Here is a 26848-nt window from a genome sequence, read left to right on the forward strand (position 1 = left end):
CCCGTAACCCCCGCAATCGTGCACAAAAGGGACCGTTCACCGCCGTTTTCGAGTCACGACGCACGTCGCGCGCGCGTGAATCATCGTGAATTGGCAGCAGGGCGGGAAAACGGGGTCTCTTAGGCACGGAGTATCGGGGCCAAGATTTCTGTCTTTTAGTAGGGGAGGGGTGTAGTACTCGGTAGCGTGGTAGGAAAACAGGGAAATGGGAGAGGCGATGCGAGATAGAGCGACGGGATCCACGTGATGTCCCGGCTGCGGGTGCGATTTGTCTTTCCTGGGCCGACATTGACGAATTGGGCCGGCCTCTTCGCGGCTTCTCTTTTTCACGGATGCTGGGGGGGCCTGCCACGGAGGAGGCCACGGGATCGGAGGTGCATTTCCAAAGAGTTTGGCGAATGCCGTGCCGTCGCGTGGGAGGGGTGTGCTGTAAAATCGACGATGTCGGCAACATTGGCGACGTTGGGTTCTCAGAGAGGGGCGATGGCGAAAAAGGCATGACATGGGCAGGAGACCAGGAGCAGAGCAAGGCGGGTTTTCTGCTCGTAGATCATGGAGACAACGCCTTCGGGTCGGGATGGGACCGCCTTGGTGGATCCTCGACCGTGTGGAATGAGGGTCCGACTTACACACGCTCACCGACGGCGACAACGAGTTATGGACGGGGCACGGGATGGTTTGGGTATGGACACGCCCCCCTCCGAGGCCTCCTCCTATTGTGAAGATAAGGCGAGACTGGCGACGACGACGACTACGACGACATTGATGATGGTGATGATGATGATGATGATGATGATGAGGCTGCTGCCGCAGATGTTTCGAGGCCTTGTTTGGCTCGCGGATAGGGAGTGGATCGGTGTCTTTTCTTCTGGGAGGATGGAAAGAAGACGGCTCTTGAGTGGAGGATGGAGGATGTTTGTCGTCTGCCCGGTTGCCGATCGGTCAAGAGGAGGCTTTCGCAAGGCGGTCTTGTGATCGGGAGCCAGCGGCACTGGACAGGCGCAGGAGTGGCTGGAACGATGGCGTACGTCACGTGTGGCTTGGTCTTTGGGAATGAGTATCTGTACGTTGTTTATGGGTCGGAGGCCCAGTTTCTTCATCCAACGTCACGAGGGTTCTTTTGGTGTTGGCCGCACCGCTCTCTTCTCCGAAGATCGAACAATGTTTGAACTATGAAGAGCGGCTAAAGAATAAGGTACGTGACCAAGGCGGTCCATCTTGAGATCGCACAAGTACACAATACAAGAACAAAGAAGAGTAGAAAGCACAGTACAAGTGCTATGCCTGGCATTGAAAACAGCATGTGGTTTCTGTGGTGTTAAGGAACGCAGTAATATGTAAGAGAGGCTAAAGGCGCCTAAGAAAACAGAGTAATACCTGGGCCCCTGCTGAACAGCGAAAAGAGATGCGAGAGCGGACGCTAAAAAGAAAGTGATCAAGAGTGGAGCGCCGGGGTCAATGCAGGGGCCATGCCTAAATTTGGGGCCTCGACGCCACCAGCGAATCATACGCGCGCGTTTCGGTTGCGCGGTCACTTTCTGGCACTTGATGACTCCTTCGGCCCCTGCCTGGCTTTTCTGTTCCTGACTTCTTTCACTGCGACTTACCGACCTCTTCTTGCTCACGACTCGCCCCTCGCCAAACGGAAAGGCTGCGGCCATTGGGCGGCAAGAGCAGCAAAGAAGCCGGCAACAGCTCCACCAGCAAAGGAGGCGACTCGTCCTTCATCGACAGCCTCTCGTTGTCACCGGCCCAGCGACCACCCAGACCAGCACTGCCTCAAGACCAGGCCTAATGTCGTGCCGCCCGTTTCCTTTTCTCTCTGCACGCCAATGATTCCGGGGGTTGTCCCATGGCTGGAGGTCAGAACACCGCGCCCTTGACGCCCTATCGGTCCTCTCTCGTGCTGAAGGCTTGGTGTCGTCTGCTTCGATATTGTGACACTGACGATGTATGGCCTGCGCAACACCATCGCTCCGCCATTTCTCTCTACCCACAACCCGACCCCGGCCAGACGGACGGGCGAACGAGTGGCAATGCCTTGCGATCCAGTCGCGCCAGCATGGGACACGCCTTGCAAGCGGACCTCTTGCAAGTCGCCGCGATGCCGCCCAGCGGCCGCTTGGTTGGCCACCATAAGGCCGACCTCCAGAGGCAAGGTCGATCGGGTGGCACCTTTCCTTGGGCATTGGTGAAGCCCGTCCGTTTCGAGCCGCGCAGGAGAATGAGCATCGGGCCCGTGGTTTTTTCGAGTTTTGTTTTTCGTTCCGCCGTAGGAGTCCTCCATCGAGTGGCAGAGGTAGGGGTCAGACAGGACGGCCCTTGCCGCCTTACCACAATGTCAAGCCCAGGTCGAGGAAGATTGGGTTTAGGTGAGTTTTTTCCTCGATGCCCAGTGGAAACTAAATCGTCATCTTTCGGGCCACCATCGTCTGACTGTTCCCTTCTCCTCCTTTCTGATATTCTCTCCTGACGTCTTCTTACTGAGGTCATTGTTGCCCGTTTGTCGTGCCATTGTTTCTTTTGTGCCGCCTCCCGACTACCCAAAGAACAACTGAGTGGCCGTCTTTTGTCTCATAAACTCTTGTCTTCGAATAGCGACGAGTTCATTGTGTGTTCGTGACTACCCTCTCACGAAACATCTTCAAACCTCGACATATTTCTACCTCTTTGTATGCCCTACCCGAGAAGCGTCTCGGTGTCTCTTGACTCCCTTTTGTCATACTCCCCGGTTGACACAACCCGTTACCTGACTTTCCGACTTACACGCCTTTCCACACGCGCCCGTATTCCGCGCGAGCGCTGCAACGCCAGCGAGGAACGCATAGCTGAAAGACGAATGTAATCGCTGTACATCACATCGAGCTCGACCATGGCGAGGTTACGAAAATGCACACGAGCCACAGTGCTCTCGATCCTCTTCGCCTACGCCCACGCCGCCTCCATCCCGTCAGTCTTCGGGCGACAGGATTCATGCGCTGTCGACGGCTTCTCCGCCTGCGGCAACGGCCTCCCCAACAACTTTTGCTGCGGGACAGGCACTAAATGCATCACTCTGGCTGGAAACACCACTGTACTGTGCTGTCCGGAGGGAAGCAGTTGTGACAGGATATCCCCCATCACCTGCAACGTCAACCTGCAGGACCCCGCGGCACACCCCGATGCGCAGATCAAGACCACGGCGCTCAAGGCCAAGCTCGGCACTTGCGGCGAAAACAAGTGCTGCCCCTTCGGATACACCTGCAATAGCTTTCAGCAGTGTGTGATGGAATCAGACCAGACCAAGGAGCCTGAGGTCGTGGTCACCTCCACCCCCGGCCCGACGTCCACCGGCACCGCCCCGACCGTCATCCCCACCACCATCGCTGCCAGCGCAGCTCCCAGCGGCGATAACAAGAACGACAACAGTTTCCCAACCGCCATCGTTATCGGCGTTCTCTGCGGCGTGCTGGTCGGTGTCGGCCTTGGCGTTGCCCTCCTGCTCTTCCTTGCCCGCCGCCGCCGCCGCCGCAATGCCCCGCTCCAGACCGAGAAGAAGCGCAGCGGGGCTCCGCGGCCCTCGACGTCGACGTCGTCCTTTGGCAACATCATCTCCGAGCCCATCCCCATGTCCGACTCTACCGTCCGGACCGACTTCATCCTCAAGACGCCGTCGACGGTCAACTCCCGCAGCTCCGCCACGTCCCCGACGCCTCGCGGGGCCGGCGGGAACGGGTACGGTTACCACACCCGTCTATCGTCGACGGCAACGACACTGGCGCACCACCCCATCGGCCTCGCCCGCAGCGACTCCACCCTGCGGACGCCGCCCAACACCACAACGCCCGAGCGAGGCGTTCCCGTCCCGCCCATCCGCGGCATGCGTCCCAACTCCGGGTCGCGGCGGCACCATCCTTCCAAGGTTCCGAGCCCACTCTTACCGCCGAAGCCGGGGTATATCCAGCGCGAGCCGAGCAGTGAGAGCATCAACGTGTTCGCAGATCCGCGGACTGTCGGCGGCAACAGGCCCGGGGCGAAGAGGATGACCACTTTCACGGACATGATGGAGGAGGCGGAGCTCGGTGAGGTTAGGAGGGGGAAGCCATATGTGCCGCAGACGCCGCAAATGCCGTCTAACCGATAGTTGTCCAACAACAACTTCTCTTTTGGGCTTGACGGGAGGAGAGGGTGTTCCACGATATCGTGTTTTGTAATGATGGTAAAGTACATTTGGTCTTCGATTCTACACCGGTGGAGATACATGCTGGGCATGGACATAGGGGGAGAAATTTCAAGAAGTTCGCTTTAGTTTTAGATAGGAAGGGAGGTTTTTGCTCTAGGAGGGGGGGGCTCTGGTACATCTTAGGGCAACGGGGCGTTTATGTGCTTTCGATTATACCCACGGTCGTTTTACTTCTTCGGCACCGAGCCTGCATTCAAGCTTGGGGACTCGACACTGGAGAAAATAACACGCAGTACGCGTTGCTTACATGATTCTTCTGCGTCTTCTTTCCTTGGCGAGTATGTGACATGTGGAGAACAGGCTGTATTGGAGATTTGGAGTCACGCTCCTTTCCTACCTATCTTACAATAATAAGCGAGAGGGAAGAACTTGCCTTATAACGGATACCTCAAAACCCACACCATCTCTCTTGCGCTTCCCGGGCTCCATGTCATCATGGGACTCGCTTGACGGTTTCTGTTAATGGAGAGCGGGGTTCTGTTGCCGGTGCCGAGTGCGACGTCGTTTGGGGGTGGTGTAGGGAGGAGGAACCCAATGTCCTTTTCATTCCATACTCGTCGCATCTCTCGTGCAGCATCACACACACACACACTATCTACTTAAACACCGCAGTGGCCAGTTCTATAGCAGGCCATGAAAAGTAACTTCGTCAAGAATTCAGCTGAGGAACCTGATCCCAATGTATACGAACTTGAAGTATGACCTGAATGATTATACCAGTATCTCTCACAGATCAATTACCACATTCCAGGCATCCCTATGTGACCATACCTTGAGGGAAAGCTGATGATGGAGGCAAAGAGTCAACAAGAAGGGGTTGCAGCCGCCTGGGGTGAGCGAGACATGGGTGTACTGGACGATGGGATGGAGGAGGGCAAGGCAGGGCAAGAGGGGGCTGTTGTTGTGGGAAGACCAGAGTCTAGGGGGAATAGATATGTATCATGCCTAGGTGGGAAAGCTGTCAGTCTGGAGGGATCCCAGGACCAGCCAGAAGAAAATAGCCTGGTTTGTGTCAAAAGACAAGCGGGTCTTTGTCCACATCGTCCTCGACCCCCGACGGACACAGCCGATGCCGGCTATCGTAGTCTACTTTCATCGTACGCTTTGAACATCGAACCGACTTGTTCAAAAGGACACAGAGTGAGGCGGAAGAACACCGGCTAGGCGAAACATACAACGTCTGACGAAGAACGGCGAAGGCGAACGCAACGCCACACGAACGGGCCAAGGCTAATCTAACCAAACAAACTGTTTTTACATGATCTATTTATTCTATATTTTCAGAGTCGCATGACGATGCGGGGATTGCGATACATATAATATACACCGGCGTATCTGCGTCGGTCAGGCATGGTCGTCCTTGATACCCCAACTGCCAACCAGCGCCATCGCCTTGTCGTCGCCCCTGGCAAGACGGTCATCCTGGAGGGTGTCCGCCAGACACTGCCACGGGTCGCGGCTGCCGCCCCACTTCAGGAGGTTCTCCTTAAGCCGCTCGCCGTTGGCCCGGTCGAGCGCCTTGCCGTCCGCACCGGCGCGGAACACCACGCGCCAGACCCGCTCGGCCAGGACGCGGTCGAAGACGTAGCTGTAGTAGGTGCTGCCGTACCCATGCAGGTGGCCGAAGAACCCCTGCCAGCACGTGCTGGGAGGGTCGGCGCCGCCCTGGGAGTACTGCCTCTGCAGGTTGTGGTAGACCTGAGTCGAGTTGAACGTCGGGTCGGCGACCTCGGGATTGTGGTATGACTGATCGAGAAGGGAAAGAAGGATCTGGTTCTCCGTGTCAATGCCCTCGAAACGCTTCGCCAGACGGATCCGCTCGGCGACCATCTGGTACGGTAGGGGTTCGTCCGTCTTCCAGTGTCTTGCGAAGAGTGCCAGTACCGACGGGTCGGCGGCGAAGTGCTCCATCAGCGTCGAAGGGAGCTCGGCGAAGTCGGTCGCGCATCTCGTGCCCGACACGTTCTGGAGCTTGGTGCGGGCCAAGATCGAGTGGATAGCATGTCCCATCTCGTGGAAGAGGGTCTCGACCTGGTAGTATGAGAGAAGCGCCGGCGCAGAACTGCCGGCATCGTGCTTTGGGAAGTCACAAACAAGTGCGATGGTGGGCAGCTGCATCAGGACGCCATCCTGCAGCAAGCTCTCCATACCATCGTTGGCAGCTTGCTCGGGTCTCTCGAACTTGGGCATGTCGGAAGTGGCATTGTGAATGTCCTCCGCGGCCTCCTGCACTTCGTACGAAGCGATAGCCCGAGAGCAGCGCACTGTGAAATGGGCAGGGTTTGGCGACTTGTCCTCCCTGAAAAACAGGTCGCAGTACAGGACGGCAATCAACTCGCCAGTATCCGTGACGACATCCAGTCGTCGCACGTCCTCGTGCCAAGTCTCGCCCGGTTGGGACTCTCTAGGCCTGAACTGGATGCCGTAGAGCCGGGTGAATAGCCTCGACATGCCCTGCATGACGGTCCCGATCGAGAAGAAAGAAGGGAGATGGTCGGGATGACGGACCGGAAGCCTCATTCCGGACCGAACGCCATCCATCAGAAAATCCTTATCCCAGGGATGAACTTGAGTAGCAGTCGCGTCAAGTTGAGTCTGCTTCAACCTTAGGAGGTCCGCCATTTCCTGCTGGACGATAGGGGTATTGTGCTTTTGCAGCGCCTGTAGGAATTGCATCACGGCACCAGGGGACTTTGCCATCATTCTGTCTTTCAAAGAGAGATGGGCATAGCTCGAGAAACCCGCGAGATTTGCCAGCTCGGATCGGAGCTTGAGCATCGTCTCCAGCAGATGGACTGTCTGCTTCGAGGCAGTGCGCATCGCCATGTACACCTCCTTCCGCGTTCCTTCGTCCTTGACGCTTCGGAGCGCGGCCTGAGCTTCAGGACCGGTGGTCGGGAGGCGCAACTTGCCTCTCATGGTAAGCGCACGAGCAATGCCGGGATACAGCCCGTAGAAGCTCGAAGATGGAAGGACGACCTCCCTTTTCGCAGGCGCCATGTCCGAAACGAACATGGACCCAACCTCGCTGATCTGCTGCGAAAGGTCGACGAAACGATCTCGCTCCTGTTGCGGCAGGTCGACGGCCGACTTGGTAAAGTCCAGCTTGAGAATCTCCGCAACAGTCCTCTCCTCTTCCGACCATGCCGCGACAACTTCGGGCTGTCCCATTGCCTTCACCAGCTGGTCGCTCAGCCCGGTCATGGTATTCAGCTGGTTCATATACTGGTAAACCATAGACCAAGCCCCAGCAGCTGCTTGTTGGAATCGAGGGTCTGGGTGCGTCATTCTGACAAAATCGGAGAGATCGAGGACTCGGCAGAGGAGGTCGCTGAGGCGGTCCAGGTCCTTGACGACGGATTGGTATTCGGATACACTTGACGCATGAAGCACGCGATGTACAATCTTCTGCGCCTTCTCCAAGCTCCTGCGGGCGAAAACGTAAAAGCCATTCGGACTCGTGAGGTAACGGTTCTTGAAAAGGCCGACGCTGGGCCCAGCCGCCTTAAATGCCTTTGCGGCCCGATCGGGAGAGTCGAACAGCTCGCGCAGAATGCCATCGTCAGTGTTTCTACCCGGAGGTGAGTGGTCGGCGGTGATGCTCGGAGGGGCGGCGCCGGACACGGCAGCCATCCATCGGCGCTGCTGGCCTCGGGAAGCTTGCCGAACGCATTGGGTGCAGACCCAGAGGCCGCGGCTTGGAGATTTGAACATTACGAGAACTCTGCCAATGTGCCGACCATCACTGCAGGTATGGTCAAGAATCTAGTAAAACAAGCAGCAAAGGAAGAATAAGGGGGAAGAAAAGTGAGAGTGATGGGAGAAATGACCCAGTGCTGTAGCTGGAGAAAAGTATAGAGAGAAATAATCGCACTGGGAATGAGATACCTAACCAATGCGTAGCCGGGATGTCATCCGGACTCGGGGGAGGAATGGAGCCCTTTTTTTGTGCAAGGGTGCGCAGGATGTGCTGGTGCATAATCGAATTCCCGAGCTCCGGAATTAGCCGCAGCGTGGGCCTAGCACTGGCTACTTGCAAGTTGGTTGTGCATCATTCCATGACATCCAAATAATTCTCGCGAGACCAAGACCCCAATTCCCTCAATCGACCAATTGAGCGGACCATGGCTGCTAGAGTGTTGCTACAACGGGTAAATGACTCTTGCCGTTTCTTCCCTGGTATCCTTCGATTGCTGACATGAAACCGACAGCGCGCCGCGCCGTTGGCAGCGACGGTTATGCTGGGAGGATTCGCCCTGGCCCCCCGAACTGCCCACGCTGAAGCTCCCGAGAGCAGCCAGGTACGTACGGAGTCGGCGGAGAACATTGGGATATCCCGCGTATTGACCTCGACGCAGCCCAAGAAGCCCATCTACGACGACTTGGAGCTCCCCGCGACGAGCGGAACCCTTCCTCCTCCGATCCCCCGGGCCGAGCAGCCTCCTCCGGCCGAAGAACCCAAGACCCGAGGACCTACGCCCACCGACCGTCTCGCCGTCCAGATCGGAAAGGCGCGTCTGGCCCTCTACCAATACGCCGTCGGCGCTGAGGATGCCGTCAACCAGACGATGGACAAGGCCTTCAACCTTGAGCAGTCCTTCACCAGCACCATCGCGTCCCTTGCGCCTCCCCGCGAGAGCGGCGAGAAGCTGATGCCCGGCGCCATCTACGTTCTAGTCGCCGCCATGGCCGGCAGCATCGTCACGCGCAACCGCAGCATCATCCTGCGTGCCACCGCTCCCCTGGCCCTCGGCATCACCGCCGGCTGGACCGTTCTGCCCATCACCATGGGCAACGTCTCCAACCTCGCGTGGAAGTATGAGCAGCGCTTCCCCGTCGTCGCCCAGGGCCACCTCAAGCTCCGCGATAGCATCGAGAACAGCTTGCGGATGGCGAGGCTCCACAGCGAGATTGGTGTACGATATGTCGACGAGAAGGTCACGGACGCCCGGGAAACCGTCGAGGACTGGGTGAAGAAGGGCAAATAAAAGAACGGGTGGGACTGTATCATAGAAGCGAATAGAGTCGCTGCGCACGGTTCCTTTGTAATTCACACATTTCATCAGCTTGTGGCCGGTGTCATCTTTCGAGCTGCGTCGCTCTCAGTCTCGGTGCCATTTGCTATCTGTGTGAGTGAGAGCTATGTGGTAAAGTTCTATTATTCCATGTTTCTATATTTCTTCGGCTTGCCCGCCAAAACGGGCCAAAGTGTCGCTATGCTTTGTTCCAACCCACCTGAACGCCCATGTATGCAAACCGCCCTCATGGTGAAGTACCGAGTACCACTAATTCATGTCTGAAGAGCGGCAGCAGTCGACTGAACTGATTGGGCCCCCGAAGGAGCGTTGACGCCCCGTTGAGACATGTTGCGAGGGGTCCTGGTTGCCCGGCTCTCGGCCATCTTGCCACCGGCTGCCATGGCGCTTGGGTTGGCCTTCTTGCCGCCCTTGCTTGGCCCATTTTCCGGGTCGACTCCTTTATTGAGGTCTGTCTGTTGAGCGAGCTCGGTCAGATCCTCGAGCCCGAGCACGCGACATATCTGTGTGTAGCTCTTGCACTTGCTCATTTGCTGGTACATTGAGCTTTTACCTGGCACGATCTGGCACAGCAGGTACTTGGTGTTGCCGAACTTGTTGTCGACTTCCAGTGCGTACTTGACGTAAGTCGCCGCAATCTCCTCCCAGGGTGCCATCCCTCCGTCGGTGTTCGACCTGAAGCAACTTGAGTTTGCCTCCGCAGCCGTCGCAATCATGGCGCCATCTACACCGTATTCCTTGATCAGGTCTACTGCGTGATCTCGGCTCTCGACATCGCCGTTCATGATACAGGCAACGCCAGCTTCGTGGCAGACTTCCGCGACCATGCGGAGCTGCTCTCGAATCGCCCGCTCTCTAGGTCTCATAGGAGTCGTCCGGCAGTGGATGGTGAGGCCGGTGATACCAGTGGCGCAGAGCTTCCTAACGAGGGCCTCGGTTTGTTCCGGCGTGTCAAGGAGGCGAATCTTGACGCTGATACCAATTTCGTATTCAGGCATGATGTTCGTGACCAAAGCCTCCAAGATCGCGCAAAGCTTGTCAGGTGTCTTCAGAAGAGCCGCGCCCATTCCGCCGCTAATGCTGAAGGGTTTGGGGCAGCCGGCATTGACGTCGATGCCGGCCACATCCGCTGCAACCAGTCTGGCCGCCTGGACTGCCAGGTCTGGATCGGCCGTTCCGATCTGGAAGATCAGCTTTCCCGCTTCTTTCTCCGGGTGTGTGCTGAAGACCATGGCCTCGGGTATGGTCTTTGGGGGGTTCTTTTGGCCGAAGGAGGGGATCTTGGTCCAGTCGATCGTCTTCGTAACAGGGTTCACTCTGCGCGTAGTGCCGATCATGGCTTTGTCGACGGTTTCGGGGCCTGGAAGACACTTTTAGTAAGAGCTCGAATTTACGCCAGGAGTCTTGCGGCTTACCCCATACCAAGTCTGCACCATAGTGCAGGGCCAAAAGGCGAGAAGGGAGTTCGCCAGAACGGACCATCGGCGCAAGAACGATCTTGCCCCTGTAGTCTACCCCTCGACGGGGAATGGGCACTTTCTTGAGTTCTGATCCCATAGTTTTGAGCAGCGTGCGAAATGACATTACAAGGAAATAAATCAAGCTCCACGCCTTTCCGCGAAACAAATAGGAGTTTTCGGCGCAATCCGACGGTTGACACTTCGGCGATGCCCTGACGGGCTAGATTATGGAGAAAAGTCATGGTGTCTTATCGATAAGTAGTTATCAGATATGTTTCCCCTAATCGCTGACCATGCACCTAACGTAGATTGCCACCTCACTGCTTTGACTCCTGAGTGCAACCGGGTCCTTTAACAGTGAGTGGTCTTGCAGCACCACATAATAGATCATCAATCAGTGAGCCGTCTTACTTGTGTTGCTTCTTCCTCGGAATTGGCTGGCAACAATTTGAAGACACACAAGGCTCTGCGAATGATGATCCCCTGCGATTGTCATCATCGGCGTACGACATCTAGCTTCTCTCATCCAAAGCCAACGCCCCGGTTTTTCTGAACATGGCCACAGCAACCCCATCAAGGCCAGGCATTTCTCAAGGAGCATTTGGACGCCCTGCCAAATTCAGACGGGACTCCGATTGATCTATAATGCCCAATGCCGAGCCAGGTGTAATTATTATACCGGCTCCCTTCTTGATAGCAGTGCCATATCCATCTTCGAATTGGTACTGCAAAAACCTCCAGCAGCGGAGTGTACATCTGCAACTATCGCCCAATTGACCGATAATTGTCCTGCGACAATCTTCATCTAGGCTTGGTAGGCCTGGGATGATGTGTGATGCCATGGCTTATTTATCAACCCCTTAAGACTGTGCTGTGCTTAAGGATCGCAGTGATAGACTGCTATCGTCTCTGAGAAATGACAAAGCGCAGCTGGTGACCAAAACCCGTCTTTCGAAGTTGAAAGTGTAAACATAGTAAAAGTCAGGCAATTGGGGTCTTGATTAGCTGTTACGAAATGAAACCCCCAAAGTTTGTCAGGATGGTGAAAGCTGATCCTGCCTTGGAGGGGTAAAGGAGGGGCAAAGGAGCAGGGGTGGAGGGGGGGCACTTTCGCCCAGCTCCAGCCACGGTGAGGCTAGTGAAGAATTTTTTCCCCAGGTCATTGCGCTGTCCATGTTGCTGTCGCGACAAGACAGACTAAGAGCTTCTCCCGGTTTCTCCCTCACCCCATCAACCCAGCAGAAACCACCCGTTGTCGTTGCAGCCGCCCCCCGATAGCCGCGAACCTCAAGCTCGATAGACCCATACAGAAAGTTGAGGGCCGGCTACGGTTACATACCTCGCTTTTAGCGTCTTGCGCAACTCACACACCTCTCTTTGCCATTGAACCTCGGGTGATGGTTTGGTTGACTTAGTCTCTCTGCCTTTGCCGCGACTCGTCCTGCTGAAGACGTCCCCTACCTTTTGTGTGATAACCTTAAACCCCTATTATCCCCCTTCTCCTCCTACACTCTAGTCCGATTCCCCTCCGGCCCAGCGCAGGTCACTCAGTAGAAACACATGCCACTCCTACGAGGCATTAAGCTGCAGCTCCCCAAGACAACTGTCAGCCCGGTCGCTGCTGCCCCTGTACCCGTACTGCAGCTGCTGCCTCCCACCGCCGCCCGCCGCGCACTCAGTTTTTGCGTGCCTTCTGCCCGACCCAGTCCCGTTTCCACAGTCACTCGTCGACCCCCGATTCAGGCCCCGTCCCGGGCCAATCACTCAGCAACCCTGGCGGCACACACCAAGCCGACGCCCGGGTCTTCTACCCCTCCCCCTCCATCCCTCCTTGCATCATCCGCCAACGGCACCCCTCCTCGCCCGTCACAATCTGCTGCCGCCCCCGGTATTAAATCCAAAATTCCCTCCCAACGCACCGCGCAGATTGCCCGTCACTTCTCTACCATCTCCAAGGACTCTGACCCAAGTTTCCATCACCAAACGCCCGCAATGGCCTCTCCCTACTCCCTCCGCAAGGTTGGTGCTCCTAACACCTTGGAGCACCGTGTCTACATCGAGAAGGATGGCATCCCCGTGTCCCCCTTCCACGACATCCCCCTCTACGCCAACCAGGAGCAGACCATCCTGAACATGGTCGTTGAGATCCCCCGCTGGACCAACGCCAAGCTCGAGGTAAATATCATCGCACCCCCTCTTCAATGCCTCGTTTCCGTTCGTTTGTTCTCATCGGCGGACGCGAGATGGACGACGAATGCGGTGCTGACCGACATTTCAAATGACAGATCTCCAAGGAGGAGCTCCTCAACCCCATCAAGCAGGACATCAAGAAGGGCAAGCTTCGCTACGTCCGCAACTGCTTCCCCCATAAGGGCTACCTCTGGAACTACGGTGCCTTCCCCCAGGTACGATTGAACCCTCCCAAACGACACCCGCGTACCGGAATCTAACAAAGTTGACCCCCGCGCCCTAGACTTGGGAGGACCCTAACGCCATCCACCCCGAGACCAAGGCTAAGGGTGACAACGACCCTCTCGATGTCTGCGAGATCGGTGAGCTTGTCGGCTACACCGGTCAGGTCAAGCAGGTCAAGGTCCTCGGTGTCATGGCCCTGCTCGACGAGGAGGAGACCGACTGGAAGGTCATTGTTATCGACGTGAACGACCCCCTGGCTCCCAAGCTCAACGACGTTGAGGACGTCGAGCGCCACCTGCCCGGTCTTCTCCGCGCCACCAACGAGTGGTTCCGCATCTACAAGATCCCCGACGGAAAGCCCGAGAACCAGTTCGCCTTCACCGGCGAGTGCAAGAACAAGAGGTTGGTTTTCTGTTGCCAGAGGCTTCTTCCGTTCCGACCACATTGCTAACAAATGTCGCAGCTACGCCATGGACGTCGTCCGTGAGTGCGCCGAGGCCTGGGAGAGACTCATCACCGGCAAGACCCAGCCCGGCAGCGTCTCCACGTAAGTTATCACGCCATTCCTTGGCAAGCCACTCAAGCTGTTGCTAACCTACCTCACCGCAGCGCCAACACCACCGTCAGCCAGTCCCCCGCCCGCCTCGGCTCTGACCAGCTTCCTCCTCTGCCTCCCAACCAGGACCTCCCCGCCGAGAAGATTGATGCTTCCATTGACAAGTGGTTCTTCATCAGCGGTGCCTCCGCATAAAGGAGTTCCTCTCTTGTGTTGACGAAAACGGCAATACGGGCAGATGTCTCAGCCAGATAGGGCTCAGACGTCTTTTTTGTTTTGACGTTGCTTTGCTAGTAGATGCTTTTGAACACGAAGTCGAAGCTCAATCAATAACCCAAGGACATCAGCTTGAAATGCCAAAAAGTTAAAAGTACCGCAAAACAAACACAGCTGCGGAACCGTTGTGATCGCCTCGCGTGAGTCGTGATTTACTTGGGATTTTCACGTGCGCATCTTCATGCGCGCTGGCCGCTGCGTGCTTTCGACCAGGCAGCGTCGGCATCGCCCTTCTATCTTCCTCTCCCACATGGAACATGGCCTTAGAGCCGCCAGTTATAGCCAATCGAGATTCCTTGGGGATATTGTTCCCATCCCTCATAAACGCCGGTACTGATACATGCAATGCCATAATAATACAAGGACATTTCCCTCCTTCTCTCTTTCGTCGAAACCCCTCTAATCGGTCAAATCGGCCTGTTTCTGCAGACCACGAGAGTGTCTGTCAAGCTCCTCGATGATGTTCTTGATGCCCATCTTTTCACAGTCGATATCCATCTCCTTGCCATCCTCTGCGCGGAAAAGGTTAGCAAAAAAAGAAGAAACCCCCCCCCTCAAAAAAAGAAAGAAAGAAAAAGCTGTTGTATTCTTCTTTCCAGGTCTGGGGGCAGAAACCAAGAGTGGAAGGGCTGAAGGGGTAGTTGAGAACGTACTGAACTTGACAAACAGCGACGGGGACTCCGTCGACGTCCGCGGCAGCAGGACGGTCTTGATCGACAGGCCGGTCGAGCGCGCCGCAGGCGGAATGCAGGACAGAAACAACCGCGCCGACTTGGCCTTGGGCGAGAAGGGGTTGAACTTGGTGGTGACCTCCGACATAAACTTGGTGATCATCTTGGCGGTTCCCGGCTGCTGGGGGGGACGCGTTGCAAAGTCAATCGCGGTGTGTAATCGGCTTACGAACGATTACTGTCGAGAATGCTCTATCGTCTGCGGGCGGGCTTTGGCGAGGGGGCACTGGACGGTAATATAGATAGATATACCGTGGTTTGAAGTAAGGCCTGCTGAGGTCCAACGAAGCTGTCGCCAAAAATTTGGGTCGCGTGGCTCGGTTCGGGAGGACGGGAGCTTGGACGTCCGTGCATGTGGCTTCCTTACCCCCAAGCCGGGGCAGACGGTGTGGCGTTCCTTGCATATCGAGTAAACGGGGTTCGACGCTTGATTTCCCATCATTTCGTCACCGTGAGAGGCCAGCTTTACGGATACCCACCTCGTTTCTCTTTTGTACACCACAAAGTGCACCACTTTCCAGTACAGTTCACGCAACTTGATCAAATCACAACTGGCCGGTCCTGTCCCAGAAGTACTCTCATCAGCGAGTTGGCGGAAGCAACCCATCACACAACATGTCCTTTGAAGGGTTACAGGAGCGCCTGACGGCCCTGCAAGAGACCACGGCCCAGCTTAAGGAGCTTATCGACAGGCTTCAGAACCTCGATTTCCCACCGGGATCGGTGCCCCTTGGCGCGGACGAGGAGAACGGTGTCGGTGCGGAGCTGAGCTCGGAGATTAGCCAGATTCTCAGGGAGGAGGATGACGAGCTGGAACTCCTCGGGGAGGAGGTCGAGGACCTCAGGGATGGGAGGCCGGGAAGCGAGGCGGAGCATACCAAGACCCGTCTAAAGGATGGCGTGGAGAGGCTGAGGCAGGAACTCAAGAGGTCAGGGAATGTTGACGTTCACGGAGGCAGTTGAACGATTGGCAGGAAGCACATGGTCACTAACATACATGTGTAGTTCACGAGTCACCTTCCGCAAGGCGCAGCTTACCGCGAGGCGCAATCTTTCCCATGCGCAGCGTCTCGAGCGCGAACTCCTCCTCCAGTCCTACTCGCAGCCCGTCTCCGAAGCACCCTCCCCGTCCCTCGGCGCTCAAAAGCCGGACGTGATCCGCCACCGACAGGTGCACCAGACCACCCAAAACACGAGCTCGTTGACCGAGGACGACAAGCAAACGGTCGGCGCAAGCAGCAACGTCACGAGTGCGCTGCGGCGCACGCACGACCTCATTGCGGCGGAGCTGGCCCGCAGCGAGTTCGCGCACCAGACCTTGACGGAGTCGTCCGCAGCGCTGGCGCAGCTTAATGACTCGTATGGTTCGCTCGACACGATGCTCGCGAGCTCGAAGGACTTACTGGGCACCTTGCTCCGCTCGCAGAAGAGCGATACTTGGTACCTGCAGACGGCGCTTTACATGCTTATGGCGACGGGCGCGTGGTTGCTGTTTCGGAGGCTATTGTACGGGCCATTGTGGTGGCTGCTGTGGCTGCCATTGCGGCTGATGTTTAACATCACAGTCGGCGGCGGCGGGGCGATGATCAAGTATGCAGGGTCTGGAGAGCCGTCGGAGGCGGTGGTGGTGAACGAGGGCAAGATTGATGTCGAGGGCTTGCCGGATGACTCGCTGCCCACCGTGGTGGTCGCGCGGGAGCCGCAACGATCGGCGGCCAGTGGGGACGATCCCGAGTCGCTGGTCAACAAGGTGGGTAGAATTGTGGAGGAAATGCCGGCCGAGATCGGCGAGGAGACGACGACAGACGACGGAGACCCGGTAGACGTCGGAGCTGCCGTTGACCAGACGTCCAGCGACGAGCTGAAGCAGGGGGCGCCAGAGGAAGTAAGGCAGCGTGACGAGCTTTAGGCTAGACGGCAGAGTATCATGGGCCGGCTAGGTCGAAACGCTCTAGCGATTTTGGTGAAAGAAGAAACATCATCACATGGACAACCACCTTGATCTCCGTATTTCAGTTGTTTGGCTGGAAAACGGTGGCTGCGTGACTAGAAAGCCAAGTCTCATCGGTTACGGACCGTTGCAAGCTTGGAAAGAGTCGAGACCACAGTTTCTTTGTTCTTCTACCGTGTAGCATTCCAGGAGAGACCAGACGCGATGGGGAATCTAGTGTTTGCTCGACGGCGTATCTGCAAGTCTCACCTCAGCTCCCAAGGATCGTTCTAATTGACCCCTTAGAAGAGCTTATTGCAACGAACGCTGTGTCGTTGAAAGGCGGCGGGGAGAACGGCCAATGACATGCCGCGCGGTCGGCACTGGGGTGCAATCTCCTTGCCTGGTTCCCCATGAATTTCGGAGCAAGGGAGAAGTGAAGACGAGGACCTCGCGGGCTTAGCGTGGACGGTGGGGGACGGCATGACGTGGTGAAATTTCCGGTCCTTGCGCGACAGGGTCGTGTAGTTGTATTTCGTTTGGCACCTAAGCTTTATCCAACCTCGGTGCTTCGAGGAGTCGCTGTTGTAACAGCGTGAGAAAGCACCGATGGAAAAGGGTTTTTTTATTTTATTAATCTTACAGAAATGGTGCCTGAACGTATTCAAGACGATCCTGGCGCGCTCGAAAAGTGCATAATTTCCTCATTCGCTCTACATTTTCCCCGACTACCCACTGCAAACGGTGCATCGCCACGCGCGGCACGACGGCGCTTCATGGCGTGTAACACCGGGCCGACAAGGTTGGTATTCTCTGACCAACTCTATGGGGCTTTGGGAGATATTGGGAGACAGAGCGTGGCACAGTTATCCGCGTGTACGATGTAGATCGTAGATGTGGAAGTGGTGTGGATGATGGACATCTCGTATTCATGCATTAGATGCACCTCGTGTGAAGTCGTATGAGGCGAAATGTATTCTTGGTCTTGTCCTCGCCTCAGCTAGCGACGACAGTCGAGAGGCATTTATTGCGTTTGGACCTTGAGTTTAATGATACGTGTGAGTGGTCAACTGATGGGTAACGGCATGGCGGTTGAATGGCCTTTGGTCGAGGATAAAGTAGTCCCAAACCAAACTGGGCGACTACATGGTTATTGAAAAGTAGTACGTCTATCCCGTCCTGTGAGTAGCCGTTGCTAGGTGTCGCTCGAAACGAGCCTAGGTCGCAAGGGGGAGAATTCTTGGTGGACTGATATCCCTTGAAGATGTATCGCCAAAGATCGCTACAGAGCTGATCGTGGTCGTCCGGCCGTGGAAGCTGGTGGGAAACAGGGGTTGGTCACCAACGTTCCGTTTCATTTCAGTGGTCGTCTTTGACAATTGAACTCGCCGTCCGGGTGCTAGCTCGCATCCCCGGCGGAAAGACCGACACTATGACAGGGTGTGGTGCCCAGCGCTTTGTTCGGCTGAACAGTTGGTTGTCGTCTAGCCCCTCTGCCCCTGAGACAGGGCATGTGCCCTTAGCCAATGACACGATGCCATTTGCTGGGAATAGTGCGTTGCTCGACAAGACACGCTTCTTCCGCGTCGCCGGTTGTCGTTGCTGTCTTGCTGGCTGCAGTTGCTGCTCACTACTCAGCTGTCAACCCAACCTCGTCCGAAGTCTTTCCGTCCCATCACGCAAGGCTTTCTGCCGTACAAACGTCGGCAAGCCGAGGGGGACAGGATTACCGCCGTAGTGCCCGGGTATCGGGCAGAAGCGAAATGGGGCGTCAATGCCGCAAACAACAACAAACACCCCATGCCAATGTGTCAATGTTGGCGGTGAATGGAGCCCGTGGCGAACGAACCCTGGGGCTAGATAGAGCCTGTGTTCGAATGAGGCCTCGACACAACGCAGAGAGGAGTGGAATACGAACAGACCACCAGACCAACGGTCCTCCACACTGATGTAATAATGGGGACCGGGCAAGGCCTCCCAATGGGAACGGAGCAAGGGACGGAACGAATGACAATTGGCTCCTCCTGACAAGGCGTGAAGGAAAGAGCAAGAGGGTAAGAGAAAGTATAAAAAAAAAAGTCCAAGTGCAATTTTAAATTTGGATTAAACACTTGGTCCGGGTCCACTTTGGGAGGCACGAGTCGCAGGGAACTGGGCCCGGGAGGCGCGAGTCTCTCGCTCTTGCTCTCGCTCTCTCCCTTTCTCGTCTTTCCTGACTGTTTTCAAGTCCAAGGCTAAGTACAAGTCCATGGGCATTGGGCATTGGGCATTGGAGAATGGGAGGGAATGGCCCAAGGGACGCACAGCCGAAAGAGAAAACGAAGCAGAGAGAACCAAAATCTGCCATGCAGGCCGCAGGGCCTGCCTGCCTTGTCCTGTTTGTCTCTTCTCGCAGGACCCAATCTTTCCCCAGACGTGCGATCCAATTCGATCGTCACATCCAACCAGCCTTGCTCTGGGCCCGTCTTTTCCTCGCTTGTGTTTGGAGAGGTCTCTCCGCCCACATCAACACAACATAGGACGGGGCAACCGGCTATCAGTCGAGTCACAAACCACAGGTCACAGGCCAACAACGAATTCATTCGTTTGCCCGAAATGGACCGCGGAGAACGAGGAGAGGACTATCAGAAGAGGGGCGTTTTTTCCGCCCCGACTAGCTTGGCTTCTGGCGTTTTCCTGTTGCGCGAAGAGAACTTTCCAGGTCCCCGCTGAGCCCACACCCTGCTGTCTGCCTACTCACACCAGCAAAGCCGCCCTTGCGTGTCACACACGAGCGTGCTCCCCGGCCCACGGACACGAGGAAGAACGTCGAAGGGGTGGGACGGCACGCTGTGCAGTTGAAGGGGTGAAGGGGGTGAGCAGGTGGGAAGCGAAGGGAAAAGGGGCCCACTCCCAAGGCTAATCATAGTATGGCACCTGGGGGGTTTGGGCGCTTTGGCTTGTCACCCCCCCAAGCAGGAAAAGGACGTTGGAACCGAAGATGGGTTTTCGCTCGGGGTCACCACACACTATTAAACCCACCTCCAGTCCATCTACTCTACACCTGGTCCCTCTTCCTCTTTCCTCTCTCATTAGCCCCTGCTGTCCATTCGTTGCTCTACGCCTGTTTCAAAACGCCTACTCTCGCTGTCTATACTCGACTATCAACAACTTACAACATTCTTAATACTCTCGTATAATACCACCAAACCAACACTTCAAGATGCGTTTCACCTCCGTTATCGTCACTGGCGCCCTCGCCATCCTGGCCTCCGCCCAGGCTACTTCCACCAGCACTGCCGTCTCCGCCGCCTCTTCTGAGCAGGCTGTCATCACAGAGTGCCTTAAGGGCTGCCCTGCCACCGACGTCAACTGCCAGTCCAAGTGCATTTCTGTACGGTACCCCCTGCCTCCATATGTGATCGCCGGACGTCGATCCAGAAGCGTCTTTGTAATGCAAGCCTTCCTTGTATGAGGAAGCGCACAGGATCCCGAGACAAGCCAGAATGGAAATGACAAAGAAGCAAAAGACTAACAAGAGCCGCCTTTAGGTTCCCAACCCCAACGAGAGCCAGGTAAACCAGACCACCGCTTGTGTTGCCGCCTGCGACAAGGGCGACGGTAGCCCGGAGGACACCCAGAAGTACTCCGACTGCTCTCAGAAGTGCATCAGCCAGTACTTCTTCAGCGCCGGCGGTACCCCGGCTGCCACCGCCGGCTCTGGCTCCGGCTCCGGTTCCGCCGCCAGCGGTGGCGCCAGTGCTGCCACGGCCTCCGCCTCCGGCTCTGGTGCCGCTGCCTCTGCTTCCGGCACTGCTACTCGTGCGTCTGGCTCCGCCGCCACCGGTACTGATGCCGCCGCCACCGGATCGACGACCCCCAACGCTGCCCCCGCCCTTATCGGCTCCGCCTCTTTCGGTGTTGTCGGCATTATCGGCGCCCTCCTTCTTTAAGTTCAGCTTTAGCATTTTGATGAGGGTAACAAAATGGGTATGAGGAGATGTGTTGGATGAACTGGGATTCATGGGCGAGGGGTATATACCATTTGGGAGATGCTTGCTGTACATGTGGTCAATAACGAACAGGCAATTACATGGATATGTGTTAATGTACTGGTGGATAACGGCGTCTGCCAATTTCAAAATACCCCCAGCTCCTTGCTATCGTCTCAACTGTGCGGCTTATGACTTAAGCTTACCGTCATCTATCTGATCCTGTCTTTGTTACGCTTGCCCATATATCATCATCTCGCTCGGCCCGGCCGACCGCGTATAATTCCTTAAAGCGGGCGGCTTGTGTACTTGGTGCCAGGGCACGTACGTACGTACGACGACGACGATGTCGACGTCGCTCTGCGGGCAGCCCTCATTCGGGTCAAGACACATGTCAAAGTTACGCCTATCACCGTGTTGGTCAAGTGAGAGTGACGTCACGAGACCGATTTACCTAGTTGCGTTCCCTTGAATCGCAATGCTGACTAGACTCTGGTAGGCTTGACAACTGGAACGTCGCTGATCCAGGGGATTCCCAATTGTTTCATCTCAACGGCCAATTGGAACAAGTAGTCCAGGCTACACAGCGTCGCCGTTAGCATATCTCTGCGCCTCTTCCCAAGACAACGAATACGTGGGGTATCAAGAACAAGGGATAAGGGATGTCCGAGGCGGAAGGATGTGGGTGGTGTGGTTTCTGTTTCTCTGCAATGGACACTCCGTGTTCACCAACAGCAACTCACCTTTCACACTGTGTCTTTGCCTTGTGGACGTTGTCACCCCAGACGTAGACGCCGTGCCTCCGGACCAGCACGGCGTAGGTGTCGGGGTACTTGTCCATGGCCTCCTCGAGGAACTCGGTCAGGTCCTCCTCATGGGCCGTGTTCTCGATGACGGGGATGCGCAGGGTGTCGTGGTAGCCAAGGTTGCCCTGCTTCTGGAAGCCCTTGCCGAAGCCCTTGATCTGCTCGATGTTGTTGATCTCGAAGAGCTTGTCGTTGCCGGCACCGCGGGACTCGAGGATCAGGGTGACAAGGACTGCCCAGTGAGAGTGCGTGTGGATGCAGCAGCCCGCGCCGCGCCGCGTGAAGGCGGCGAGAAAGAGCGGGGTGCACTGCGAGGGTTTGTAGGAGGGCGGCGAGCGCAGGTAGATGCGGTTCTTGAGGGAAGACTCCTGGGCGGCGAGGGAGAGGACGTAAATGTCCTCGGCCTTCATGAGTTCTTTCTGGACGCCCGAGGGGGCGAGGTAAACGAGGTCGCTGGGAAGGTGTAAGTGATGGCCATGGTTTGTGTGATGTTTGTGAGTATGGGGTAATTGGGTAATTGGGTGATTGGTTTGGTAAGGCAAATTTGTGGAAGTGATGTGCGGTGTTTGCGGTCCCCTCACGTATGGGTTGTATAAGTGAGATTGCAAGACATCTTGCTCAGAGCAAACATAAGAATATCGCGGGGTCGCAGGGCCCGGCTTCACACTTACTCATCTCGGATGGAACAGCCACCGCCGGTGCCTGTGACCCAGCCAAGGGTCCAGAACTTTGCGCATAGAGAAGGGATGAGGTTTGCCGGGTGCTCTGGGTCGTCTGAGGTGACGAGCTGGTCGGGGTTTTGAATCTCACTGGCGGACGCCATCGTGGATGAGGGCTGAGTTGAGGGGTGGGTTCGCGTGAAATGGCAGACAGGGTACCGATGGACCAGATGTTGCAGCTCTAGCTAGGCAAAAGAGACCAAATGAAGTATTGTTATGTCGGACGAAATATTGCTCAAGTTTATCCGTCCGAAATGAACAACGGATTCAAATACGCGCAACGCTATTGTGGCGGTGGGACGGTTCACTGAACCAAACCAGTACTCACTCAAAAAGGCTCCAGAAAATTTCTACGTAAGCCACATGCATGTGAGGCTGAATCGGCCCAGTGGTGCCTGTCATCTTCCCCACATAGCAAAGCACGCAAGGCACGGAACGCTCCTCTCCCCAGTCCTAGATTTGCCATTGTACGAAGCACACATGAGAAGGATACTCGCTTCCATTGGTTGAATAAAGGGTCTATCACTGTCCAATTCTTGTGGACCCATCCGAGCTCGCAGTCCAATTGTAACCTACGCTCTCAAGCAAGGCTAAGCGGCGGCGGAAAACGCAAGAGAGCCGGGAGGATGTGAGTGACGTGCTAAGAAGTTATGAGACACACTGGTAAAGAATCGGGGACTAGTCCGGCCTGACTGAGGCTGATTTTGGAGTCCTGCAGGTGATGCGGGAAAAGGACACCTAACCTCTTTTAACGACAGCGGGTGCCATGTCGCTATTAATCCCGTCGAGTGGGGACACCAAAGGGGAAGCTTTCGTTGCATATTGCCGATAAGTCGATTAATAAGTGCAATTGACGTCTGACTCCAACTAATATTAAACTATCAAACCCGCCTGCCCAAAGTGGAAGAAGCCTAGCGATCGATTGAGACGCTGAAGCCCGGCCAAGATCGTCTGGTGCCAGTGGTCATCAGGGCATTGATCAATTATTCTAGCCGAGGCATATCTGTGCACTTTCGCAGTCTGTTTGACACTTCTGCGATACAACCAAGTGTCATGCAACGGCAGAAAGTAAATATAATGCCACGTTACAGCACCATTGTAGTCAATCTTGAGACATCTCGGGACCGGCCGCCAACATCGCCATCCATACGGTCTTGACAAGCAGATGGCGGACATGAGTTCACCTATCGAATGGGCTCCAATGTTCCGCAACGTCCAGGCCTACTGAGTACCTGGCAAGCCTGGGTAGAGCAGGCAGAGTAAAGCAGCGAAGCGACTGGGAAGAGCTTGGTTCCTCAGCCAGGTTGACCATCTCAGGTTTGGAAGCCCGTCGAAGCAGCATGAATCCGCCCCCCCTCCTTTCAACCACTGCCAGGGCCCAGTGGATCCCATCCCTTTGGCCAAGGGCCCCCGCACTTTTCTTAGCCACAGCCTCCCAGTCCGCAGTTCATTGAGTTCAACAAGCAGCCCACTGAAAAAGGTACCACGGCGCTTTCGTATTGGTGCAGTGGGTAGCAGCAACCGTGCTACCCCGATAACCCCTGGAAATGCCCACACAGACCACGGCAACTGCTGCTGCTGCTGCTGGTCCTACTGCTAGGCTGCTCCAGAACAGCAATTTTATAGCGACTTGATTGGCCCGGAGTCCCTGCCTCACCTTCCCCCAAGAGGGCGATAGTAAGCTCTTCCCTAGCTGGTGCTCGTCCTGGTGCACCTTTCACTACAAAAAAAAGGACACGTTGAGCACAACCCGCAGAAGAGCACCTGCCTCACAGACTGATAAATCCGGCGCCTTCCTCGCCCCATTCCTTCTTCCGAAACTCTTTTCCCTTTCCTTGGGAAACTCCTCCTCGAAACACTCCAACCCTCACCATCCATCGCGCTGGGAGCAACTCTTTCCTTGTCATTCAATTGACAGCCTCTCCCTCTCAACCCAACAGCTCTAACGCTACTTTCCCCCCTTCCAGACACCGACCTGAACTACCTATTGAAGTCGCGACATCAATACCCCCTTCGCCCATCATGAAGTTCAACGCTGCTGCGTTCTCTGCTGCAGCTCTGCTTGCTAGTAGTGCCTATGCCGACGATGCCCAGAAGGTCCTGAGTGAGGACAAGACCTCGACTGCCGCTGAGTCTGCCACCTCTGTTGCCCCTAAGCTGGCTACCTTTACTGTAAGTTTCGACCTTTACCCTTTGGTGCCCAATCCCCTTTGTTGCTCTGGATAGACCCCCTCGCTGCTTCTGCGGTGCAATCTAGTAGTGCCTGGCGCATGAGCTCACTGCCTACTGGACCGCACCGGGACCATTTCTCCAGGCTTCTCTGCACCTGTGCCCTCAGTCAGCAATCGATGGTAAACAAGCATCTGACAATGTTCTTTTACACAGCCTACCACCCTCAAGGCCCCCTTCCTTGAGCAGTTCACCGACGACTGGGAGTCTCGCTGGAGACCCTCCCACGCCAAGAAGGACTCCAAGGACGATGAGGAATGGGCCTACGTTGGCGAGTGGGCTGTTGAGGAGCCCACTGTCTACAAGGGCGTTGAGGGCGACAAGGGTCTTGTTGTCAAGAACCCCGCCGCTCACCACGCCATCTCAGCCAAGTTCCCCAAGAAGATTGACAACAAGGGCAAGACTCTGGTTGTCCAGTATGAGGTCAAGCTTCAGAGTGAGTTTCCTGCTCCCTTGCTTTCATGCGCCAAGCCAGCCCATCAGCAACGCTGACATTTATCTCTTTCAGATGGCCTCGAGTGTGGTGGTGCTTACCTCAAGCTCCTTCGCGAGAACAAGGCTCTTCACCAGGAGGAGTTCTCCAACGCCACTCCCTATGTGATCATGTTTGGTCCCGATAAGTGCGGCCACACCAACAAGGTCCACTTCATCTTCAACCACAAGAACCCCAAGACGGGCGAGTACGAGGAGAAGCACCTCACCGCCCCCCCTACTGCTCGCATTGTCAAGACCACTGAGCTCTACACCCTCATTGTCCACCCCAACAACACCTTCATCATCCAGCAGAATGGCGAGCAGGTCAAGACCGGCTCCCTCCTTGAGGACTTCTCCCCCTCTGTCAACCCTGAGAAGGAGATTGACGACCCCAAGGACTCCAAGCCTGAGGACTGGGTTGATGAGGCCCGTATCGCCGACCCTGAGGCCAAGAAGCCCGAGGACTGGGATGAGGAGGCGCCCTTCGAGATCGTCGACGAGGAGGCCACCAAGCCCGAGGACTGGCTTGAGGATGAGCCTCTTACCATTCCCGACCCCGAGGCCCAGAAGCCCGAGGACTGGGATGATGAGGAGGACGGTGACTGGGTCGCCCCTACTGTCCCCAACCCTAAGTGCACTGAGGCCTCTGGCTGTGGTCCCTGGACCAAGCCCTTGAAGAAGAACCCCGACTACAAGGGCAAGTGGACCGCACCTTACATCGACAACCCTGCCTACAAGGGCGTCTGGGCTCCCCGTAAGATCAAGAACCCCGACTACTACGAGGACAAGACCCCCGCCAACTTTGAGCCCATGGGTGCTGTAAGTATATCCGAGAATCCACGATGAGTGCTGGGGGCTCGTTGCTAACGAATGAACCAACAGATTGGCTTCGAGATCTGGACCATGCAGAACGACATCCTCTTCGACAACATCTACATTGGCCACTCAGTCGAGGACGCCGCCAAGCTCGCTGAGGAGACCTTCAAGGAGAAGCACCCCATTGAGCAGCTCGCCGAGCTCGCCGACAAGCCCAAGGAGGCTGAGAAGCCCAAGTCGCCCAGCGACCTCAAGTTCCTCGACGACCCCGTCCACTTCATCAAGGAGAAGCTCGATCTCTTCATCACCATTGCCCAGAAGGACCCCATCCAGGCTGTCAAGTTTGTTCCTGAGGTCGCCGGAGGTATCGGTGCCCTTCTCGTCACTATCATCGCCATCATTGTCGGCCTCGCCAGCTCCGGCGGTGCTCCTCCTGCCGCCAAGAAGGCTGCCGCCGACGCCAAGGACAAGGCCAAGGACGTCAAGGACAAGGCTTCCAAGGCTATTGCCTCGGGCGCTGACGTCGCGAAGGATGCCACCAAGCGCAACACTCGTAGCTCGTCTTAGACGGGAGTGGCTCGAGATGGAATTATGAATTAGCTCGCTTTCTCTTTGATGTTGTCGGCGGCGATAAAAAGGCCAGAAGGCCACAGGTCTCGTGCCCACACGGCACCAGGGTGATATCAGGACCAAAGAGAAACACGGATGCTGCTTTTTTTCAGTTAATCTCCATCATTACGTCTGTTTTTGGGCCTGTTGGGGCACAGACAGAGAGCATGGCGTAGGTGTATTCTAGGTAGCTACTGAAAACAAAAAAAGACGGGATTTGACCAAACAAAGTGGGCGTGCTGTTTTCACGTTAAATGTACCAAGTGACAGCATTTGTATCTGCATCTACGTATCTCATGGTTTATCGCGTTGGACGAGATACAGCAAGTTTCCGCGGCCAACTGTAGTTGGTGTCGGGGGGCGGGTGCAATGAAGGGCTGAGATCCACCTTGCCGCTGCTTTCCTCCCCGCAAATGTGACACGCTGTTTACGCTGTTTACGCCCGCGGAGAGCGCCCACGCCTGACGCTCGCTACTCCCAGCACGGATCCCCTCGGCAAAAGGCGGCATTGGGGCCGGCGTCGGTGGCAGCTCCTTGGGGAGAGAGCCTGGGCAGGGATTCGGGAATGCAGCAGTGTAACAGTAGGTGTTATCTTTAC

General features: G+C 56.1%; 11 protein-coding genes across 11 annotated transcripts; 6 read left to right on the forward strand and 5 right to left on the reverse strand.

Moving 5' to 3' along the window:
* Positions 1-713: 713 nt before the first annotated feature.
* On the reverse strand, positions 714-2287 carry CH63R_00724 (uncharacterized protein; the record flags this gene model as incomplete). Its single annotated transcript, XM_018295699.1, has 3 exons — positions 714-991; positions 1608-1774; positions 1998-2287. The coding sequence occupies 3 exons, from the start codon at positions 2285-2287 to the stop codon at positions 714-716; spliced, it is 735 nt and encodes a 244-aa protein (XP_018164061.1).
* A 585-nt stretch (positions 2288-2872) lies between these two features.
* On the forward strand, positions 2873-4123 carry CH63R_00725 (uncharacterized protein; the record flags this gene model as incomplete). Its single annotated transcript, XM_018295700.1, has 1 exon — positions 2873-4123. One exon carries the CDS (start codon positions 2873-2875, stop codon positions 4121-4123), a length of 1251 nt encoding a protein of 416 aa, XP_018164062.1.
* A 1443-nt stretch (positions 4124-5566) lies between these two features.
* On the reverse strand, positions 5567-7936 carry CH63R_00726 (Peptidase family M3; the record flags this gene model as incomplete). The annotated part of the gene is made up of 1 exon (XM_018295701.1): positions 5567-7936. One exon carries the CDS (start codon positions 7934-7936, stop codon positions 5567-5569), a length of 2370 nt encoding a protein of 789 aa, XP_018164063.1.
* A 410-nt stretch (positions 7937-8346) lies between these two features.
* CH63R_00727 (Mitochondrial protein) lies at positions 8347-9210 on the forward strand (the record flags this gene model as incomplete). The annotated part of the gene is made up of 2 exons (XM_018295702.1): positions 8347-8373; positions 8434-9210. The coding sequence occupies 2 exons, from the start codon at positions 8347-8349 to the stop codon at positions 9208-9210; spliced, it is 804 nt and encodes a 267-aa protein (XP_018164064.1).
* A 302-nt stretch (positions 9211-9512) lies between these two features.
* Positions 9513-10842, reverse strand: CH63R_00728 (Dihydrouridine synthase; the record flags this gene model as incomplete). The annotated part of the gene is made up of 2 exons (XM_018295703.1): positions 9513-10618; positions 10674-10842. 2 exons carry the CDS (start codon positions 10840-10842, stop codon positions 9513-9515), a joined length of 1275 nt encoding a protein of 424 aa, XP_018164065.1.
* A 1436-nt stretch (positions 10843-12278) lies between these two features.
* On the forward strand, positions 12279-13884 carry CH63R_00729 (Inorganic pyrophosphatase; the record flags this gene model as incomplete). Its single annotated transcript, XM_018295704.1, has 5 exons — positions 12279-12893; positions 13004-13123; positions 13192-13535; positions 13597-13680; positions 13743-13884. 5 exons carry the CDS (start codon positions 12279-12281, stop codon positions 13882-13884), a joined length of 1305 nt encoding a protein of 434 aa, XP_018164066.1.
* A 480-nt stretch (positions 13885-14364) lies between these two features.
* Positions 14365-14799, reverse strand: CH63R_00730 (39S ribosomal protein L53/MRP-L53; the record flags this gene model as incomplete). Its single annotated transcript, XM_018295705.1, has 2 exons — positions 14365-14477; positions 14619-14799. 2 exons carry the CDS (start codon positions 14797-14799, stop codon positions 14365-14367), a joined length of 294 nt encoding a protein of 97 aa, XP_018164067.1.
* Positions 14800-15311: 512 nt separating this feature from the next.
* CH63R_00731 (Protein transport membrane glycoprotein) lies at positions 15312-16605 on the forward strand (the record flags this gene model as incomplete). Its single annotated transcript, XM_018295706.1, has 2 exons — positions 15312-15625; positions 15702-16605. The coding sequence occupies 2 exons, from the start codon at positions 15312-15314 to the stop codon at positions 16603-16605; spliced, it is 1218 nt and encodes a 405-aa protein (XP_018164068.1).
* A 3223-nt stretch (positions 16606-19828) lies between these two features.
* CH63R_00732 (uncharacterized protein) lies at positions 19829-20558 on the forward strand (the record flags this gene model as incomplete). The annotated part of the gene is made up of 2 exons (XM_018295707.1): positions 19829-19999; positions 20157-20558. 2 exons carry the CDS (start codon positions 19829-19831, stop codon positions 20556-20558), a joined length of 573 nt encoding a protein of 190 aa, XP_018164069.1.
* A 524-nt stretch (positions 20559-21082) lies between these two features.
* CH63R_00733 (Methylthioribulose-1-phosphate dehydratase) lies at positions 21083-22226 on the reverse strand (the record flags this gene model as incomplete). The annotated part of the gene is made up of 3 exons (XM_018295708.1): positions 21083-21176; positions 21341-21856; positions 22075-22226. The coding sequence occupies 3 exons, from the start codon at positions 22224-22226 to the stop codon at positions 21083-21085; spliced, it is 762 nt and encodes a 253-aa protein (XP_018164070.1).
* Positions 22227-24144: 1918 nt separating this feature from the next.
* On the forward strand, positions 24145-26208 carry CH63R_00734 (Calreticulin family protein; the record flags this gene model as incomplete). Its single annotated transcript, XM_018295709.1, has 4 exons — positions 24145-24294; positions 24508-24787; positions 24860-25644; positions 25708-26208. The coding sequence occupies 4 exons, from the start codon at positions 24145-24147 to the stop codon at positions 26206-26208; spliced, it is 1716 nt and encodes a 571-aa protein (XP_018164071.1).
* Between the last annotated feature and the right edge of the window lie 640 nt (positions 26209-26848).

The sequence above is a fragment of the Colletotrichum higginsianum genome, chromosome 1 (genome assembly GCF_001672515.1).
Source record: "Colletotrichum higginsianum IMI 349063 chromosome 1, whole genome shotgun sequence".
Classification (NCBI taxonomy): domain Eukaryota; kingdom Fungi; phylum Ascomycota; class Sordariomycetes; order Glomerellales; family Glomerellaceae; genus Colletotrichum; species Colletotrichum higginsianum.